The 20,123-nt window shown below is 37.2% G+C and overlaps 1 protein-coding gene across 5 annotated transcripts; it reads right to left on the bottom strand.

The window, feature by feature from the left end:
• Positions 1-4,058: 4,058 nt before the first annotated feature.
• LOC139975450 (uncharacterized) lies at positions 4,059-14,059 on the bottom strand. 5 transcript variants are annotated; one of them, XM_071983475.1, is made up of 6 exons: positions 13,738-13,854; positions 9,930-10,140; positions 6,616-7,610; positions 6,112-6,178; positions 4,992-5,159; positions 4,059-4,241 (listed from the first exon to the last, which is right to left on the bottom strand). In XM_071983475.1, exons 2-5 carry the CDS (start codon positions 10,117-10,119, stop codon positions 5,041-5,043), a joined length of 1,371 nt encoding a protein of 456 aa, XP_071839576.1. In that variant the 5' UTR covers positions 10,120-10,140; positions 13,738-13,854; the 3' UTR covers positions 4,059-4,241; positions 4,992-5,040. The 5 variants fall into 5 exon arrangements, with proteins under 5 accessions (XP_071839576.1, XP_071839862.1, XP_071839638.1 ...); XM_071983761.1 differs by having other exon boundaries at positions 9,934-10,140; XM_071983537.1 differs by lacking the exon at positions 9,930-10,140 and having other exon boundaries at positions 13,731-14,059.
• Between the last annotated feature and the right edge of the window lie 6,064 nt (positions 14,060-20,123).

Here is a 20,123-nt window from a genome sequence, read left to right as displayed (position 1 = left end):
ACTTTTCAGACCAGAATATTTCATCCTTTTCAACATCAAAGCATCGAACATAATGACGATAACTGAAAAACATGTCAACAAGGTCACTTCAAAATGTCCATTCAGTGACTTTTGCCGACAATGTTTAACCTTTTTATGCGGATGAACGTTACTATAATTGTTGTATTGTTCCTAAAGAGATTAAATACACATAGCCTTACTTATGCATATGTTAGCTTACCGTGACAATTTGAATCTTTTCCGTAACATTTCCTGACTTCCTTTGAATGAGCGTTTCTCTGATTGGTCAGCGACCATACGTGACTTATCATACAAGACAATCTCCCTTGTCAAGGCTTTTTCTTAATCAATCCCTGACCTTCGTTAGTGCCTGTTTTAATCAATGAATGAACTTGACCCGGCCCAGTCATATCCACTGTTTGATTATTTTGTTTTTCAGTTTGTGTTAACTACAACGATAATCTGTCCGGATAGGGGGAGGGCAAGTTTCAAGAATAGTGATAAGAGTAACACCTTGAATCTCTTGGTTAGCCAGCTCTTTATATATAACCCTTCATTGACAGTTTACCCATGCAACCGCGGTTTTGTATGGTTCATATCATCGACAAATTACTGCCGCTTGATTACCAATTCGTTAACATATTTCGTGAAACTGCTACCACAAGTGATCTGTTAAGTGTAAAATATAAACCAATATACACCGCATATCGTATAACAAACTTGCATGCTTTTACTTAATTAACAGGTTGGTCGTTAGTTTGTATCAATCATAATGAACAGTCCAAAGTCACTTTCAAAATTATGTTTGCAAATTATCAAGCCTAGAAAGCCCCTAGATGATTACTGCGGTCCTTAATTAACTTTTCACATACCTTACATAACGTCACATTGTCCCTGTCACTTGTTCACATCATATAATGTTGGGGGATTGAGGGTGATAGTGTGATAACAACTCACATAAATTTCAACATATTATAATGCACAACTCGTTGTAGTTACAGTTACTTACATTCTTCTCGGCCTTTTGGCTAAGATCATGTGTAGTATCTGTTCCCTTTCGAGGGGAATGGTGATGCACACCCGACGATGATCACACAGTCACAGTCTCGATGCAAGGGGACTGGGGTTGAGAGCGGAACAGTCGTTCGGTAGTTTGGTTTTCGTGCCCAGGTTCTTTCCTGGGTGACTTTTCTTCAAAAGTAACATACATTCTTTCAATGATCTTAAACCCAAAAGCCGAGAAGTAAATAAACCAGATATATAGTCTGGACACACAGGCTATACTTATAAATAAACATACATTTTGTAGTCCATTTGCCATTTGTACTTTTATTGTGGTAATCACGGTTAGTCCAAGTTGAATAGACTGATTAAACATAAAGAAAAGTCTGAGAAAAGTTGTTTTCGTAGACTGTGAACCGTAAATTTGGAGCCTTTCGATGACAGTCAGCTATGAACTGCAAATCTAGGGGATACAGGATTTACAATAGTTCCATTCATCCTTAAGAAAATTGACTCGTTCATTAAAGTATAGGGTTCAAAGGGAAAATCAATACAGGTAAATTTTGGCGCTTAAATCTCGCTTAATCCGGTAGCCACTTGGCATTGTAATAGTGTATAAGCATCGTATATACTTATCAACGGCTTGAGCAGACGATACAATTGATGAGCAGATGTACCCCTGGAATCCAATCGGATTACTCAAAACTGGGATTTTAACGCTCCAATAGTTATAGCATTACTATCACCATGACAACCTTAGAAATCTGCCTCGCTTAATCAGTATCAACACAGAAGTGAGATTTTGTGGCGAGATTTCTCACGCTTTAGACTTAGAACATCTCAAGGGGAGATATAGATACGCAATCTGTCTCTTAAAAAAATCTCTGTAAAGGCATTGAAAAATGAAGCAGAGGAAATGTGTATAGAAAAACAGTACGGACGAGGACACGGGACATCTGCCATATGCCATATTACCCACTGGACGCTTATCAAGCTTCTTAAATTAGTACACTGTTAAAAAAAATTCTGTTAAAAAACAGAATTTCTCTGGCAGCAGAGTTTCCAGAAAATGTCTGTTATTTCCAACTGCAGATAATCTATGTAAAATAAACAGTTTAAAACGGTTTTTTATACAGTTTATATCTTTCATTATAACAGTTTTTGTCCGTAAACTTACTGTACGACGACCGTTATTTTACACCATATTCCATGTAAAATAAACAGTCTGAAACTGTTATTTATAGTTTTTTTCCCCCATTATAACAGACTCTATTCGTAAAATTACTGTACGACGACCGTTATATTACACCATATTCTATGTAAAATAAACAGTCTGAAACTGTTATTTATACAGTTTTCCCCCCAATTATAACAGTTTCTGTCCGTAAAATTACTGTATGTCAACCGTTACTTTACACCATATTCTATGTAAAATAAACAGTCTAAAAATGTTATTATACAGTTTTTCTTTGCATTATAAAAGTTTTTATCCCTAAAATTACTATATGACGGCCGTTATTTTACACTACATTCTATGAAAATAAACAGTCTGAAACCGTTATTTACACAGTTTTTTCTTGCAATATGTAATTTTCTCTGTAAAATAACTGTATTGTGACTTTTAATTTACTGTATCTTTTAGGTAAAGTCTAGTCTTCAATGTTATCTATAGTATTTTTCCTTGCAATAAATGGGTCTTTGTCTGTAAAATTGGCTGTCAGATGGAATTACTATTATCAGTGAGATTATAAAATAAAAAAACAACTTATTGTTCTCTGAAACTTTTATTTACAACTTCAAAACTTGTTGAAACATATTTTTGAATGTCAAAACCTTAAAAGTAATATGTAAGACTGAACATCAGAAGGCAATCTCTTATTGATGACTGGGAATTTGCTGGGTGACCCAGCCTTTCTTTTGGAAAAGGTTTTGTTATACAAACGATACTTTCATTGTTTGGAAATATACTGATAAGTCTGTATGTGGCCATATTTGTCTCTTCGGCCACTTCAGGAAATCCTGGATCAGCCACTGAAAGTTTTCACAATTAACTGATCATAAAACACTAAGCTTTGACACCTGCTAGTTCCTCGCCCTTTCTATTGCTCTACAACAAAGTTCCTTTCCCTCTTATTTACAGATGCACTTGAAGTATGCAAAGGTCACTGTATTATGTGACCACAGAAACTTAGGTGTCTTCACTATTCTTCACTTAACTTTATTACAACTATGCTCATTTCATGTATTTTTAAATGTTCTAGCATTATTAAATATATCGCTCATATAACATATTCACTTTAATGGGCATATCAATGTTCACAGAAAATTAATACCTTTAACTGTGGTAACTCCTCTATCGCTGATAAGGATTGTATACTTTTTCTAATTTTCATGACCTTCTTTAGCCCTTTAAGTTCAAAGTGGAAGTTAAAGACAAGGATATGTTACAATACGTAAGAATAAAGATTAACTATTCTGTTAACCAAAGATATTGTAAATCATCTGATCAAAAGATATATAAACAATGATTTGACCTTTGTACCTGGAAATGATTAAAAAAGTTGTCCTTATATTCCTGTGCTTCTGCTGTTGAGTGGAAGGAGCAGTTTTATGAAAAGATTTCATGTCAACATTTAGCAGAGAGATTTTATATTTTGACAACAAAATATAGTTTAGATATCAAGCTTATAGCATTAACAAAATTAACAGAATAACTTGACATCTGAAACTATTATGGATTCAAAACTTTTCTAACATTTGTGAACCTGCTTGGAAGAGTTTAGAGTTTATGGAGTTATTGGAAAGGTGTCATGATAGCACCAAATAATAGTCTTTAACAATTTTGTCAACAAGTAAAACCTTGTAAATATCCACCAACAAAGTTAAACACAATAGTTTGAACTCTGTATAAATGTTTAACTGTTCATTTGTAAAAGAGACTTCTCTGTAGCTGGAGAGTCTATGGTTCCAGTTAAGGAGGCTCAAGAGGCTGGCTAACATTTTCTCAACTAGGAACACTTTAAATCAACCAAGTGACCTACATTTATAATCCAAAGTTACCAAATTGTCAGACTAATGTGACCAATCACGGGAAGTGCCTGAAAAGCATTTAGACTGTCCAATCTGACTCAAACTCCTTCAGGTTTCCAACCAAAGCCAAAATTTTTGGGTTGACAGGATAGCTCTTCTTGGATTTGGGGGTCTTTCTTCCCTTTTCTGGATTCAATCCAACAAAGCAGCTGCAAAGAGGAGCAAAATTAGAACTGTGAAGTCATAAAGTTCAAATAAGTTTGCAATTATTAAACCATTTAACAATTAATTTCCCTTGGTCCCAAATTTACACTACAGTATGTCATACATGATAGTAAGATGTGACACAACTCAGTTTCCAATTGTATGTGTGCTCACTGGCATTGATAGAAGCAATTGAGCTGGATACCTGTCTTAATTTACAAGCCTTTGGAATTCAACAGTTTTCTAGGAAATCATGATCTGAAAAGAAGAGCTAATTTGTGACTCCTCTTTTAATTTCAATTTTGTTCAGTTTAAGCTGATACCCTATAGTTGAAACAAATTGTGCAGGTGTTCTCAGTAAGTAACCAAACTCATACATTCCCACCCTTTTCCAAAATAATAAAACATGCCATTCAACTATTTACACTAACTTTCCATTGGTGAAAATAATGTAAAGGTCATCAATGTTTACAAAAGGTTACCAAAGCTGCTGTTATTCTTGGACCACAACAAATAGTACAAAATAAGTAAATCAGCTGTAACTGAGAACAGAGTATGATTTATTTCAATGATCTGCCTAGGAGTAGAGTTAACTGCAATTTGTTGATTTTTTTTTCTTTATTGGTACCTTTATGATCGGCTGATCTTTTGAAGGTGGCTAATAATATGCATACACTCTTACATTCCATGTCAAGGGAATGTCCACACAAAATAACAATGGTTAACTATTACTAGGGTACTTTCAGCCTACTCACCGCTGGATAAACTCCATTAAAGTTGCACCTTCAGATGAATACTCAATGTTTAAGATGAAAACATTGCAAACAGCATGGTCATTGCACTTTCAAAAGTTTGAATGTGGTCATTAACAATAACCATATCTACTGCCAACATAAACTTTCTTCCAGTGTACATGTTTGGACCTGCAAAAAATAAATATCAATTAGAACTATTAAGAGAATGTCCAGTTAAAGTTAATGCCACTGCTATGACTACCACTACTTTACAGTTGCAGCGTGAATATACTCCAACTCGCGTGCACTAATGGGTCATTATATTTTATTCAATATTATTTTTACCGGTATTCAAGGTTTGTTTCGGATGCACTTGGTATTTCGATATATTCGTTGATGGCAGATTTCAATATTGTCAGTGTGGATATGAAAGAAAAAACAGTTTATCTGATATATCGATTTACTGAGGCACCCTCAGCAACACAAAAATGACATTGAAAATGTTGCAATGGTCAACCAAAATGTTTTTACCACATATGAAGTCAAAAATGGGCTATAGTTCTTGAGTTTCATGTTACATGCTGAGCATCAAATGCACACATACATGCTGAATTGATGCAGTAACAGAGTTTTCCCAGTTAAATCTCATATGGACTCATGACTTTGTCTTCCACAGGTGATAGTGCACTATGGGGTGTCATTGACACACTTGCCATCATATAACTTCCTAAGTTTCTCTAATCAAAGATTCCCAAATTTTGACCCCTGTTGATTCAAGTGACCACACCTACATACCACATGAGATCTGTCCAAGATTCCCTTCTTGAGATATCATGTTTACAAAGTATTCAGTTTCACCTCTGTTGACCCCAAATGATCTTTGACCTTTGCCAAAAACAATAGGCTTCTTGTACTCTATCGGGTACACCCACATGCCAACTATGAGATCTGTCTAAGCTTCCTTTCATGAGAAATTGTGTTTACAAGGTAGGCATCACTAAAATACATACACACGCACACATACTCACCATCACAAATTTCAAATGTTACAACTATCATCCAAACCAAAAAGGGAAAAAGAGCAGTGCATATGTACTGGAGGAAATGCATCTTAGAGCAAAATCCTCCAAATGCTTCTCACCTTGAATAATGATGCATGGGGATGTTGACTTCAGATCCTTAGTGATATTCTGCACAGTACTGGTTTCCTGAACATAATGTAAATGTAGGAACAATAAAATTGTTTGGAATACTTATCTTATTATATAGTGGGACAAAACATTCAAGATGCCATCTGGGAAACAGGAGTTTCTTCCAAAGCATAACATAAAACAATGAAACTGAGGGACAATATGTATCCCTGAAATCAAAATGATGACAATGGGGAAGACCTTAATTAACTGATGGCATATGATGTACTGAACTTTGGACTTCAGAGTCCCAATACACAACAATTACAGCTGACCTACAAACAGTGAACATCGCAGAGGAAAATCGTTATAAAGTCAATCAACTTGACCAATACATCTACATAACTGTAAGTTTAAGAACGACAAACCAGAGCAAAACACAAAAACACAGACAAATAGTGCTATTCTGAGACTGTTCACAAGCTTAATGATTTATAAAGGTAGCTACTTCTTACCTTTGCAAGGTAGAAAAGATCGTCCCATTTATCTCCAAGGTGATTGCAGAGGAGGAGAATAATTCCTGGAACATCAGGGGAATGATCACCACTTTCCTTCTTAGCACTCTCCACATCAGCTATTATATTTTGCACCTCCTTCTTCTTCTTTGCTGACACTTGCAGAAACTTCTGAATTCGTGGACTTTTATCTATAAAAGCTGTAGTGAGAACTGATTTCAGTTTGATGCCCACTAAATCTTCAAAATGTCCCATCATCCCAACCTCCTCAAACAAGAAAGGATATTCATCAAGGAGAGCACATACAGGAACTTGCTGACTGTTTATCTTGGCACGGATGGTTGGAAATACAGTTTTCATGAGGAAAACAACCTCATTGTCATCCCATATGTTAAGTTCATGCATCACCTTTAAGTCATCTATCTTTTTTCTCTGCGTGTCTCGATCCTCCCCTTCAGGTAGGTCCTCTGGTTGCCAGTTTTTGCAGCCATATGAGGTGCTGAGTTTACGCTTCTTTGTTAGTGCTTCATTCTGTTCACCCTCTACAAACAGGGGGTAACCAACATTTAGGTGAAATTTGCCTCTATTGATATTGCTCATACGGTTTTCCAACTGTGTAAGAAGGGATGCATATCCACTACCAACAACAAGTCCTTCAATGTCATCTTTAAAGGGTTCTGGAAACTCACGAACGATCTTCTGTGCAATAATAGAAAGGTGCTTTCGTCCTGGACTTGACTCAACTTTCATTATGTCATTGCATAATATTCTGATCATTTCACGCCGATCTTTGGGAGTGGGTCTCTGTTTCTTCTGGAGTGATTTTGTAAGGCTTTTAGGCATTTTATCCCAATCAACTTTAAATGACTCTGCCCAATCTGCAATTACCGCTGCTGGACTTGATCCTGCTGAACTGGGCACCCAGCTGCAGCCTGGTGAACTGGCCACAGAGTCGGGTTCAGATGATTGTGAAGATTCTGATCCAAGCAACTTTTCTTTAAGAATGAAAATATGTCACATCAATGAAAGTAGATGATATGAAATGAATAAACAACCTTGATAAATTATTTCCTGATAACAGACATTTATTGCATTAAGGTACTAGTTTTTTGGACACTCACAGAACATCAGCATTTACACAACAAACAGGGGCAGCACTCAAGCTCGCAATCTATCGAATCAAGCATATCTTCAATTGGCAACAGGGGCATTCTCTGACACGTCTGTTTAGGTTGCTGTGGCCGAGAAGATAAAGGCGGTGGCATTTGAAGCAATGAGGCTTAGCAATCGGGAGGTTCGGGGTTCGATTCCCGGCCGGATCATAGTAAGGTGGGTTTTTCAACCAAGAGCAATCTACGGTTTTCCCATCTGAAATGACTTTCTAAATTGAAAAGATTCCAAATTTGAGTTAAAATGTTGAATTGGAAGCCGCCCGACGTGTAAGTTGTAATTCATAAGCCCTTGCGGTCTTCTCCCACATTTGTGGTCGCTTAAGCGTCGTAAAAATAACTGCTGATTATTATTATTATTATTATATTATTACTATATTATATTATTATTATTATATTATATATATTATATTATTATTATATTCAGGGTTTTCGTTAGTAGCCGGGACCCGGGTCAAATGACCCGCTTACTGCACGTACATGACCCGGCTACTTTGCGACGCTCAGTAAAAAAAAAAAAAAAATTAAATTTAAAAAAATTTAAAAAATAAATAAAAAAATGACGAAAAAAATCGAGAGGAGTAAATACCCACAACCAGATCAGGTGTGATTGAAACTGTCACAGCAGTTAACTGTTGGTAAAAACTACAAGAAGTTGAACATTAGTAGTATGGTCGAGGAGATGAGGCCGAGGGGTGGGTGAGAGTAGAGGTAGGCAAAGGGCTTCTCTTGACATACAAATTGTTGCTCAACAGAGATAAAAGCTGAATAAAAAACAGAAGGTTCTATCACAGACCTAGTTGGGTATTTTTTGGCAGTAAAATCCTACTCACTTTGTAGTACCGTAGACCTATTATCATTTTGTTATGATCGCACTTCATTTAATGCAGCAAGTGCGTCACACCCTTGCTAAGTTCCGTTCAGTGGCATAGCTACCTCCCTAGGCTCCATGACCCGAGTGTTAATAAAAAAATTCAGGAGAAAAAAAGAAAAATAGGACAGAAGAAAGGGGTGATTGGGAGGGGGCAATATCATTGACCAAACAACTGTATATTGAACCATTTTGCATCTAGAGACTTTTTAAATTGCAATTTTCCGGCTTAGACCCCTCCCCCATGTCCGCGTACAGACAGTCCCATCTACTTTTCAACTTGACCCACCTACTTCATTTCTTAACAAAAACCCTGTATATTATTATTATATTATTATTATATTATTATTATTATTATTATTATATTATAGGTTAAGTCGCTGCTTGTTTGTTGACGTAGGCAATGGCTTTGTACACACTGTACCGTATGCCATATGGACCTTGTGCATAAGCATCGGACAAGGCTTGCTTTATAGTTTGTTAAGTTGTCAAGGTGTATTCTTATACTGTTTGGAAAGCAAGCCATTGCCACAGTTCTCTGCATCTTTCAATCAGTATAGCCAAAGTGTGAAATTATTGGGGCAATTTTTGTTGATTATTGGATACAAGTGTTTTTGGGGCAAAGTAACACTCATACATATCAAATTGTTGCGTCAATGGCATTATTTGGTCACTGCAGACGTTTGCGTAGTGCCCGCTTATTTGGACCCCAAAGTGGGGGCCAAGTATGATCCCAGAGTTGAGGTACCCCATACTACCCCATAGTGGTTGTTTTTCAAGGTGACCTTTAGCCTTGTCATACTCCCATATGAACTTCAACATACTCTACAAACAACATAACAACAACAACAACAACATGTTTAATTTGAATTAAAAAGAAGGGTTTCCTCTTTTCTTGATGATAAATATTTTAGTTTGGGTATGTGGTGTATCATTTCATTAGTTTGACCTGGTGTTTTCTGTGTGTTCTATTTGCTCACTACTTGAAAACTACTTAAAAAAATTCAAATCTAATGTATAATACTAATAATTAACCAGAAAATTTTCTTTAGAGAATTACAAAAATGCTAATGATGTACTATGAGACCAGTTTCCTTATTCAATTTGTGGTACCAGCAACTGTCTTAGACAATAAGAGAAACTTCTGTGTATCACATGTACTTACTATTTAGACATTTTTCCATCTCCTCTTGTAACTTACTTCTTAACCTCCCCTTTCCTCAAAAAAAAGGAGAATAATCATATTTAGAAAGTGCAATTATATTTCTGCTTACCTGCCTTGTTTGCCCATGCTAGTAACAGCTTTCTCCTCTGTATTGGCTTCAGTACACTGGAAAGGTCATCATCAGTGATCAGCTTGAGATCGCACACACTTTCCACACCAGCAGCCATTATGGAAAGCATTATGGATGAAGCAACATCTTCAAGACAAATTGTATCATCTGATTGTTCTGACACGCTCATTTTAACAAGAGAACCTCAGACCTGAGTAATGGAAGTGAAGGTTTTAGTTCCTTCTCAATTCAGAATAATTCATACGCCACATTTGCTTACTATAAGTTTCTTTGTAAGGCCCATTATATACACCTAGTTGTTCCATAATTGAGCTTGCACTCAAACATAGTTCTTTAAATGGAAGGCACTTTACATGTAAACACAAAGCCTTAATTAGATATTAATTGATAATTATTTCCTAACTTTACAACAGTTTTTCTGCAGTAATATCAACAAATGCATAAGCTATTTAACAAGTACATATATGTAATGCTTCAAGTTCATTAGCATGGTTCTAAGAGAAGATGATACATTGCACCATCTTAAGTCAATGAAAATACGCCCCAGTTGTATAGCATTTGCCACTTACATGCCTATAAAAGCACTGCAGCTAATGGCTTATGCTTTAGTGAAAGCAAAAGCCTTCCTCTCACAAAACATGCCGACAATGGAAAATAATCAGCAAGCTTAGAAATCTGCACACAAGACACTATATTCAAAGGCTGCAAACAGTAAACTCCAGTGGTGTGATTGAATGATCCACTGTGCATCTTTACGACAAGGTACACAATATTTTGGCTTTCAACAACTGCAAACAAAATGCAACCCAATTTAAGACTTGAAAAGCATGTATCAGAACACTGACATATTACAAAGAAACCCTTCTGGTAAGAAGTGCCAAACATCTGAACTCTGTCACTGATAACAGAATCATCAAACTTTACATTTGCTGCCTGCAAAGCATGCTTTATTTCAGGCATGAAACATTCTATGTTGAGGGATGTGGCATTTTCAATAACCAATCTATCAGGATATAATTTCCCTGAGCTGTTATAAGCTTGAAAGTACTGGTGTTGATTTGCTAAAGACTGTGTAACATTGATGAAATTTTGTGCAGATCTGGCACAACGTTTGAAATAGGAGTGCTTACTTTCGAAGCGTAGAGTCCACACTCTCATTAATGGTCCAAACTTAATAATTAAATCTGGATAGTGGCTCAGGAAATGATGTTTTGGTCTGAGGGGAGTATCAGCAAAGAGTCGTTTTCTCTCAGTCAAGTATTCCTCCATTATCACCCTTAAATATGCAAGTTGCTCATGTGAAATCTTTGGAGAACACACATACTCAACAACTTCTCGTAAAAGAAGAAAGAGTCTCCATACAAGGTCATTATGATCTTTCACATATGCACTCAAAATAATTGGAAGAAGTCTCAAAAGGTTCCAGTTTTCAACGGCCTGACCACCTAAGCGGTTACCTGATAAATTTACAAATGCAGGTTTATTGTTTGCATCGCGTCCTTGAAATTTAAACTGTACCAACATTATATTCAAATCTGCATATGTGAACCAATGTTTTTGTTTAATCCAGTATTGAATAAACATGGCTACATCGTAATCAACAACTCCTTCAAACAAGTCGTGCCCCAGGCATGGTGGCAAACCAGGTGCACACACATGAAAATACCTCAAAGAATTAAAACATGAATTAAATTTAATTCCTTGATGATGATTTTCTTCATGATCTTCAAGGTGTGCAATGCAAGAATCATACTCCTCCTTGGTTCTAGGCTTCCCAACAGCATATGGTGCGTTACATTTGAAGTCATGTGAAGTTATTAAACAGTAGCGGCACATGTTAGTTCCTGAAAAACTCTCAATGAAACCCCCAATACAATGGGAACCTAAATTATCCCCTAATATACAAGACAGCGCACCTTTCCAGACCACCCCGTCATTTGTTTCTATTCCAACTTCCTCTAAGGTTTTCAAATCATTTATCACTCTCTCAAAAACCTTCTGCTGCCCAAAGACCTTAAAATCAACTTCTTTACACAAAAACACAAGCTGCATTGCATCAACAACAGATCTGTACTCAGGTTGGATGTTTCCAAGTGTAAAGTACATTGCTAGTATTTTGTGTTTTTTTCTTGCCGACCCAAGTGGGTTTACGATTTCAAATGAGTCTTGATAGAGAATGATGGATAAAGATCTTTCATAACTTTGAAACAAACTATTTTTTTTAAAAACTGTACCATCCACTATGTCAGTAAGAACAGATGAGTCTTCACTTTGGTGCCTACTTTGACATTGTCCCAACACAAAATCATCTGAAAGGAGCAATTGAATGCTCTCCTTGATTGGAATGTAATGATAGTAATGCATTTTTTGTGCTGAATCTCTCCCTAGTGATATTGCAATTGGAGCAACAAACTTGAATGCTGATTTATAGTACTCTTTTCTACAGTGCTGCGTTCTGAGTTTTCCTTTACAACTATCAATAGCAATCCATGCATCTATCTCATTCATATAATCGGCTACACATTTGATACGTTCTTCTGCTAAACCCTCATCTCTCAATTTTTGAGTAATTTTCAAAACCTGATCTTGTTGACATAAACTGTGAATAGTTTGAAGCTCCTCAACAATCATTTGAATTGTTTGTGATGGAACAAGTTGTTTTGCCTGAAGTTTCAGAAGAAACAAGGCAAAATTTTGTTGAAATTGAAGTCTAGACTGACCTGTTTCTTGCGCCCTACCTTGGCAATTGTTACTGTTTTCGAAATCACAGCTTATGTCATTTTCACTGACAAATCTATCAGTCTCTGTAGACACATCAAAGCAGTTAGTGTCTAGAGGTATATCTTGATCCAAAGAGCAATGATCACAAGTAGAAAGTTTGTATTTCTCCAAAATGTTTACAGCTCCCCAGTTTCTGTGACAACGTGACAAATGTGCTGTAAATGAACTGGTTTTTGAAAAATCTCTTTTGCACTTCTTATATGGACAAGATACAATTTGGCCTTTTCTTATATGTGCTTTTAAGTGTGCCAAATATGAGGACAGATCTGTGAGTTCTTTTTGACAGATTTCATACGTACAAATCAATGACAGGTTAACTGACTGAAGATTTGCTGCAATTGCTGTTTGCTTTTGAAGATGGCGGTGATACCTAGTCACATGAATCTTCATTGCAGCAAAAGTTGATAGGGTATAGCCACAATTAACAAAACAACATGGAAATCTCACTCGAGGTATATTCCTATGGGAACTCACATGATCAACATAGCTACGGATAGTAGCTGTTAGTGTATTGCATATTTTACAGGTGTACATTTCTGCCCTGCTTCACTATTGATTGGAGCTAATCAAAACTGATCATTTGAAAGAAACATGAATTATGCCTTTTCAAATTCAGTCATGTTCTAAAAGGCTAATTAACCTTTGCTAATCTAAAGACTTCATATTACATGCCACATGAGAGCCAATATCATCCATGTATGTAGGCTATCAGCACCAATTAACTTACAAGTTACAATGTACCCACCCTTATAATATTATATCATATTAACCTAAACAACATGAAGCAAGGCTAAGCTTCACACGCACATATCAAAATGCACGGTAGGGCGACGATAGGTTGTCTAACTCTTAATTATCGTTCGTCTAGTCTACGTTATAGGCACTGGGCCCTACGGTTATAACTAAAATATAAACTAACTTTTTGTTATGACCAGACTTTCAAAGTTGTTTTGTTGATAATAATAATGCAAATGTGGCATATAGTTCAAATAAATTTACCACTCACGTCTGACGAAGTACTCAATGAAGTCTTGTTCTGGTGTGGAAATGTGCGTAGCCTACTGGACAGCAACGGCAGTTGTTTTCCTCTCGTGTCGACGTACTTTGAAGCGCTGTAGTATTGTATTGTGCAATCTATACACTTCATACGTACGTTAATGCGAGATGCGATCAATCATAATGTACAGAACAGCGCAGCATGTACTGGACGTTCATCGCGCCAACTTGGGTCATGTGACTGCATGCTGGACTGTAGCCAAGTTTTCCGGGAAAGCCAACGGCAGCCGCCCATGTATCAAAATAATTCCCGCCTGTGCGCGAGACGTCATAGCTGTTACAGACACGTTGACGCCAATCATCGAGCTAGACCGGCTGGGTCGAATGGGAGGAGGGGTTGAGGGGTTGAGGGGGGGGGGGGTGGTGGTTCAGATGAATGAAATGACATTTGCTGAACTAGACATATTTAACAACATTTTGATACGTTCGGTGACCCATTTAGCTATAAATAGCTGCATGTGTGACCGTACATTGAGCACACGGAATTGTCATCGGTTCATGTTGTACTGACAATACAAGTTAACATTAAAACAATGAATTAGACTACATCTTGAAGGCTGGGCATTGTATTCTTGGCAGCTCACATCAGTAATTGTTTTGATAGGATTTCGGAAGTTGTATACTCCTTAAACAAACGGTAAACCAATTGGAACAGTACCATCTATGTCGTTTTCATTAGTTAACACGTTAGGCATTTACAAGTAATTCGTTACTAAAACTCTTGAAATGGTTAGATTTCACATATTTGACCTACAGACCCTTCAAGGTTATCTTTCACATTGTTTTCGTTCGCTGGACAATTAAGGGTCATTGATGAGCCTCACGGGGGTGGGGGTTGTTGCTCAAATGTAAGTTTATGTAACACTAAGGCAGAAAACGACTGTAGGGACAAAGTTAACTGGTAATTGTGGGTTGGATCATGGAGCTATCGGTAATAGCTTCATGGTTGGATTTCATTCTTTTCTTTGCCAAACGGTAATGTTACTGCACGATGGATTTTGTTGTATACCATTGTATATTGGTAACGTGTTTCCACCTTCAAGAATATTTCCGTATAACGCTCTTCAAATTCCAATTTTACATGCATTAGATTGCAAAACAAACTTATTCTGTAAAGTACATGACACACATAACGTCTGTAAAAATCACAGAATTTTACATGTAAATATAAAAAACTGACATATTCTGGAAAATTTTACAGAATTATCCTGTAAATTTTCATTGGAGGGAAAAATACTACAATTTTTTGTAAACCACTTGCTGTAACATAAAACGTCTGTAAAAATCACAGAATTTTACATGTAAATATTAAAAACTGACATATTCTGGAAAATTTTACAGGATTTTCCTGTAAATTTTCTTTGGAGGGAAAAATACTACAATTTTGTGTAAACCACTTGCTGTACAGAAAACGTCTGTTAAAATAACAGACGTTTACATGTAAATATAGAAAACCGGCTTTTTCTGTAAAAATCGACAGGAATTTACTGTAAATTTACAATTTTTTTTAACAGTGTAATTGTCCTTTCCTGTAGCTGGCAGACGGAGAAGATAGATGACATGCCGTCCGCCGTTGTCTCTCGAGGGGAGGTTAAATGACTGTGACAGAACATTAAAGTGTCGTGTCGGGGTTGTAACCCTGTAACCTGATGCAGATCGATCGTCGTGAGCGCACTACGCCCGAACGACTGTTTTCTGTTAGCGACCGATTCTCGGCTAGGTCAACATGCAACATGACTTCCGCCGCGATCGGTTACGTTTGTTAAAACTGGTTAATTTGAGCAGGAGTGAACCCACCACAGTACACTGCAAGCTATGACCTGCCACACATTGTAAACTGTCAGTCAGGAAATACTATATGAAGAGTTTACAAATGCCGTGATGCGACATATTATAAAATGGCAATCTCGATGTGTCGCAACTAGTCAGTCGTAAACGCACACACTCACACAAACACCACTACAGGTTGATACGGTTGAGTTGAAACGTGTGTCACGGTCAGTAGGGCAGTATGCAACCTGCTCAATATTTATTCGAAACAACCAAGTTGCGCTTGCAGGTAAGGAAGGGGATGGGGTGGGTAACAAGTCTTATCAAATTGTGCGTAGCGCAGCTCCTGCAGTATAGCGAAAAATATGCAGCAAAAAGGGATAAAATACGAGTATATGGTGCAAAGTAGACAAGCAATTAATAGAAATGGAAACATTTAACTATAGTCAAGAACAAGCCTGATTAAAAGAAAGCTGAGTTGACCACGGGGGGGGGGGGGGAGGGGGCTGGCATAACCATCCTCCCGAGAGACGTAGCTATATTCCACGAACAAAAATTGCGCTTGCTTGATCATGGAGTCCTATTTATGTGAGCTCTTTCCATAAATATGCTTGCTGTGAGCTGATCAAAGCTATGGGCTGACTCTCTCGCCATAATAAGTCCACTGGCCGTGATGTTCTTTAAAAAGAGCGCCATCGTTTTTGTAGAGTTGCCTTTCATCGTTACAAACCAAAGGCAGAAAATATTTCTCGGTAAACTACATCGTATAACCGTTTTACGCCAACATATGTTTTTTTCAGATGCTGTTTCCAAGGTCACAATCTTTTCTCGAAAGTTAATAATTCCCTTAAATTGACGAATTAACAATTAAATTTAAAAGTGTCGACAATGACAATGACAGGCTACTTGAGGAATTGAGGCAAATGTTTGACCTTTAGAAACTGGAAAAGCGTCTTGTTTCGATGTTTGAGGAGAAATACAGATGATGGTGCGCGTATGCAACTACAATTGCACTCGACTGACAATTCATGCTTAAAATAGTCGGTATTGTCCATTGCAGTGGTGTAACTAGCGAGGGCGACGAAGGGGGGGGGGGTGTCGGGAAGGGGGTGTATAGGCCTCTCTCAGTTAGAACTCTTACTACCAATTGTTCGCCCTTATAAAGATTTCGGGAAAAACAATGAAACTTAGTCTTATTCGCTTAAAGAAAGTAAATTGAAATATGTCTTAAACGAATAGCCTGCCCACACAACCATGATAGGAATACGATATAAATCTTCCTGGCACCTAATAAATCCAACGTAAACTGTGATATTAATGCGGATCGTGGCCATCCATATTCATGTTAAAATTGTAAGTTTGTGTTTATGAGTGCAACACGGGAAGTATAGCAGGAAAAAACAGATATAATTATAAATAGGGTAATATTATAGGTTAAAAAATTGCCAACTTGGAGTAAAATTGTAATATTGTGTTTATGAGTGCAACACCGGAAGTAGCAGGGGAAAAATATATAATTATAAATATTGTAATATTATAGGTTAAAAAATTGCTTTGTTGGATTAAAGATTCGGGGTACCTTACACAGATTTCTTATTTCTGGATAAAGAAAAGGAATACAAAGCATATCATCACTAAACTGTTCCTTTATTTCTTCTAATTTTCAAATAAGGATAAAATGACCAAACGATACACTGTCTGAGAAGTTGCAAACAGGTTGTATTTATTGCTTTTCTGTTCTGTTTTGTTTTTGATCTCACTCACAGTGAACAGATGAAAGCTTTCTAAGACCGTTTTGATTATTGTTGTTGTTGTTTATAGTGCAAGTCTTGGACATGGGGCATTAACATACACTCCCCATTCACGTTCGTGTCTCAAGCTATCCGGACAATCTTGTTGGGCTTAGCTTAGAAGATATGGAACGCGGAAAGGGTCAACACGAGGCGCCGTCCAAATAGGAATGGTCGTTCGCTCAGAAACCGTCCACTTAGAGATCGCCGCTCAAATACAGCAGCCGTTCATTTTGAAATCGCCGTTTAACGTGAGGCGCCGTCCATTTAGAGATGGCCGTTGATATATACACAGGCCGTATAATCAGAGATTGCCGCGCAAACACACCCACATTTTCGGGAACCGTCCATTTAGAAATGGCCGTTGACTTAGAAACCGCCGCGACTGAGAAATCGTCGTGATTCAGAAATCGTCCATTCAGAGATCGCCCACTCAGAGATCGTCGTCTCAGAGATCGTCCATTTGAGTGACAGCCAAACTTGCATATTTATATCGTGGGCGGGCGTGAACTTTTCAATCACAGAGTCGAGGTGCGTCGACCGTTCGCACTCGTACTCGTTCATTGAATTTTCAATCACAAATTAAAATAGATCAAAACGATGATATACAACTCGAGGAATTTGTGAATATCGGTTTCAACAACAGAAGAACGGCAGATTTGCTTGATTGCAGTGAATCAACTGTTATAAAAGTAGGCGTGCTTCTTTAGGCCTCTGGAAAAAAAGATGGATCTTTCGCAATACAAATCTAACGTTAGTATGATGAGTGTATGAGTACGGTGCTGGTATTCCTCCGCTTGCGGCCAATCCCTAATACTAGACTTGATCCTCATACTTATTTGTTTTGATCCATTTCATACAGTGTCGGTTCGTACTCAATCTTCGGGAGTTTGTGCATGTTGAGACGACGTATAATTAAGCCCGTTAGTATTTTTAATGAATAATTCGTGAGTACAATTTTCCCCAAAATTATTGATTTTTTAGTACGAATTATAATTTGCTGTAATGAAATACTTGTATATTTTAATGAAATATTAATTGTTAAAAAATGAGTTATTACTTCATAATGATGAATAATTAATTTTTGACAACTAATGTCGTATTAATAAGTACCACACATGAAGAATTTTTAACTTGCAATTATATACAAATTTTTATTTCAAACGAATTGTAATTTCTTCAAATGATTATTGACTTATTAATACAATTGATTTGTTTTAATGATATACTATTACATTTGTCATGAAACGTTACTTGGTAACACTGAATTTAATAATTCATAGTAAGGGATCATTAAGTGATTACAATGTTTTGTAAATTTGTAACAGCTAGTGGAATTACTATTGTGTAACGCCTATAGTATTTCATAGTTACAATTTATTTATTCATTATTGTAAATTAAAAATGAAATATTAACATTTGTAGTTACAAGGGTGAACAGTTATGATCATCTATGGTCATCATGATACACATCACACTTTTCCATGGCCAAGAATATGTTATATTTGATGCTCAGTTACTGAAGCATACATGTTAAGTCATCACTTTCTTTTATTTTGACAAATACTGAGCACATGAAAGGTCAAATCTCGGTCAAATTGATTAGACCAATGAAAAAAAACTGGGCCTGGCGACGGATGTTACTACTTTCCAAATTAGTTATTCCTGTTTGTCTATGAGTTGCCTGTTCCCTTTCGAAGTAATTACGGGAAACTTCTTCGGCATTTTCGACCCCCAACGTGTGGATTATTTCTGCCATCTTATTTCTTTTGGATTCTTGAAACTTTCATTGCATGTGGTCTTCGGTGTACCGAGACGAAATTACTCTCCTGAAAAAGGGAGGGGCGCCGAGGGACGAATTGAATGAGGCGGGAACAACAGCGTTCTACTGTTACAGCTCGGTGTACGTTACTGGGCGGGAGCACAGCCGATAAATAGTCCACGCCCACTTAATGCATACGTATATAGCCATTGTAAAGGGAGGACGAATTCTAAGTAGGCGCGGCTCAGCATCGACCGGCGATTTGTAAGTGGACGATTTCTGAGTCAACGGCCATTTCTGAATGAACGGTTTCTGTACTTCAACGACGATTTCAAACTGGGCGGCTGTTGCATTTGAGCAACGATCTCTGAGTAGACGGTCTCTGAGTGAACAACCATCTCTGAGTGGACGGCGCCTCACGTTAAACGGCAATTTATAAGTGGGCGACTGCTTGCATTTGAGCGGCGATCTCTAAGTGAACGGTTTCTGTGTGAACGACCATTTCTAAGTGGACGGCGCCTCACGTTAACCCTTTCCGCGTTCCATATAGAAGAAACCTCCACTTCGTAACGGTCATTATTCTTTTTTCGCCACATGCCACTCAGGAAGCCGCACCTTATCCCCCATCAGAAACTTAATACGGTTATCGAGTTTCACTCACACGACTCAAGTGACTTGTGGTCGGTTCCATGATAGCAAGTCTTCAAATCAAGTTACACGGTTATACTTCCTCTATACCAGGAAACAAGCCACAAAAATCTAGAAAACTTAATACCCTAAAAGCGGTATGGATATTATAATATATGCGTTTGTGTTGTATATTTCGTGTTACTCTGACCAACCCATTGCACATTTGACTCATGATTTTAATTAAAAGATCTATATGATCAAAAATTAATTGATTGAACTCTAATTAGCGAGTTATTTACCACTTAACTCGTATCATGGAGCTATATCCGGTAATAGCTACATGCTCAAACACAGAAAGTATATATATAGTTGTGGCACACAAAT

The sequence above is a fragment of the Apostichopus japonicus genome, chromosome 1, assembly GCF_037975245.1.
Source record: "Apostichopus japonicus isolate 1M-3 chromosome 1, ASM3797524v1, whole genome shotgun sequence".
NCBI lineage: Eukaryota > Metazoa > Echinodermata > Holothuroidea > Aspidochirotida > Stichopodidae > Apostichopus > Apostichopus japonicus.
The sequence above is the reverse complement of the archived record's forward strand: the minus strand, read 5'-3'. Positions and strand labels throughout refer to the sequence as shown.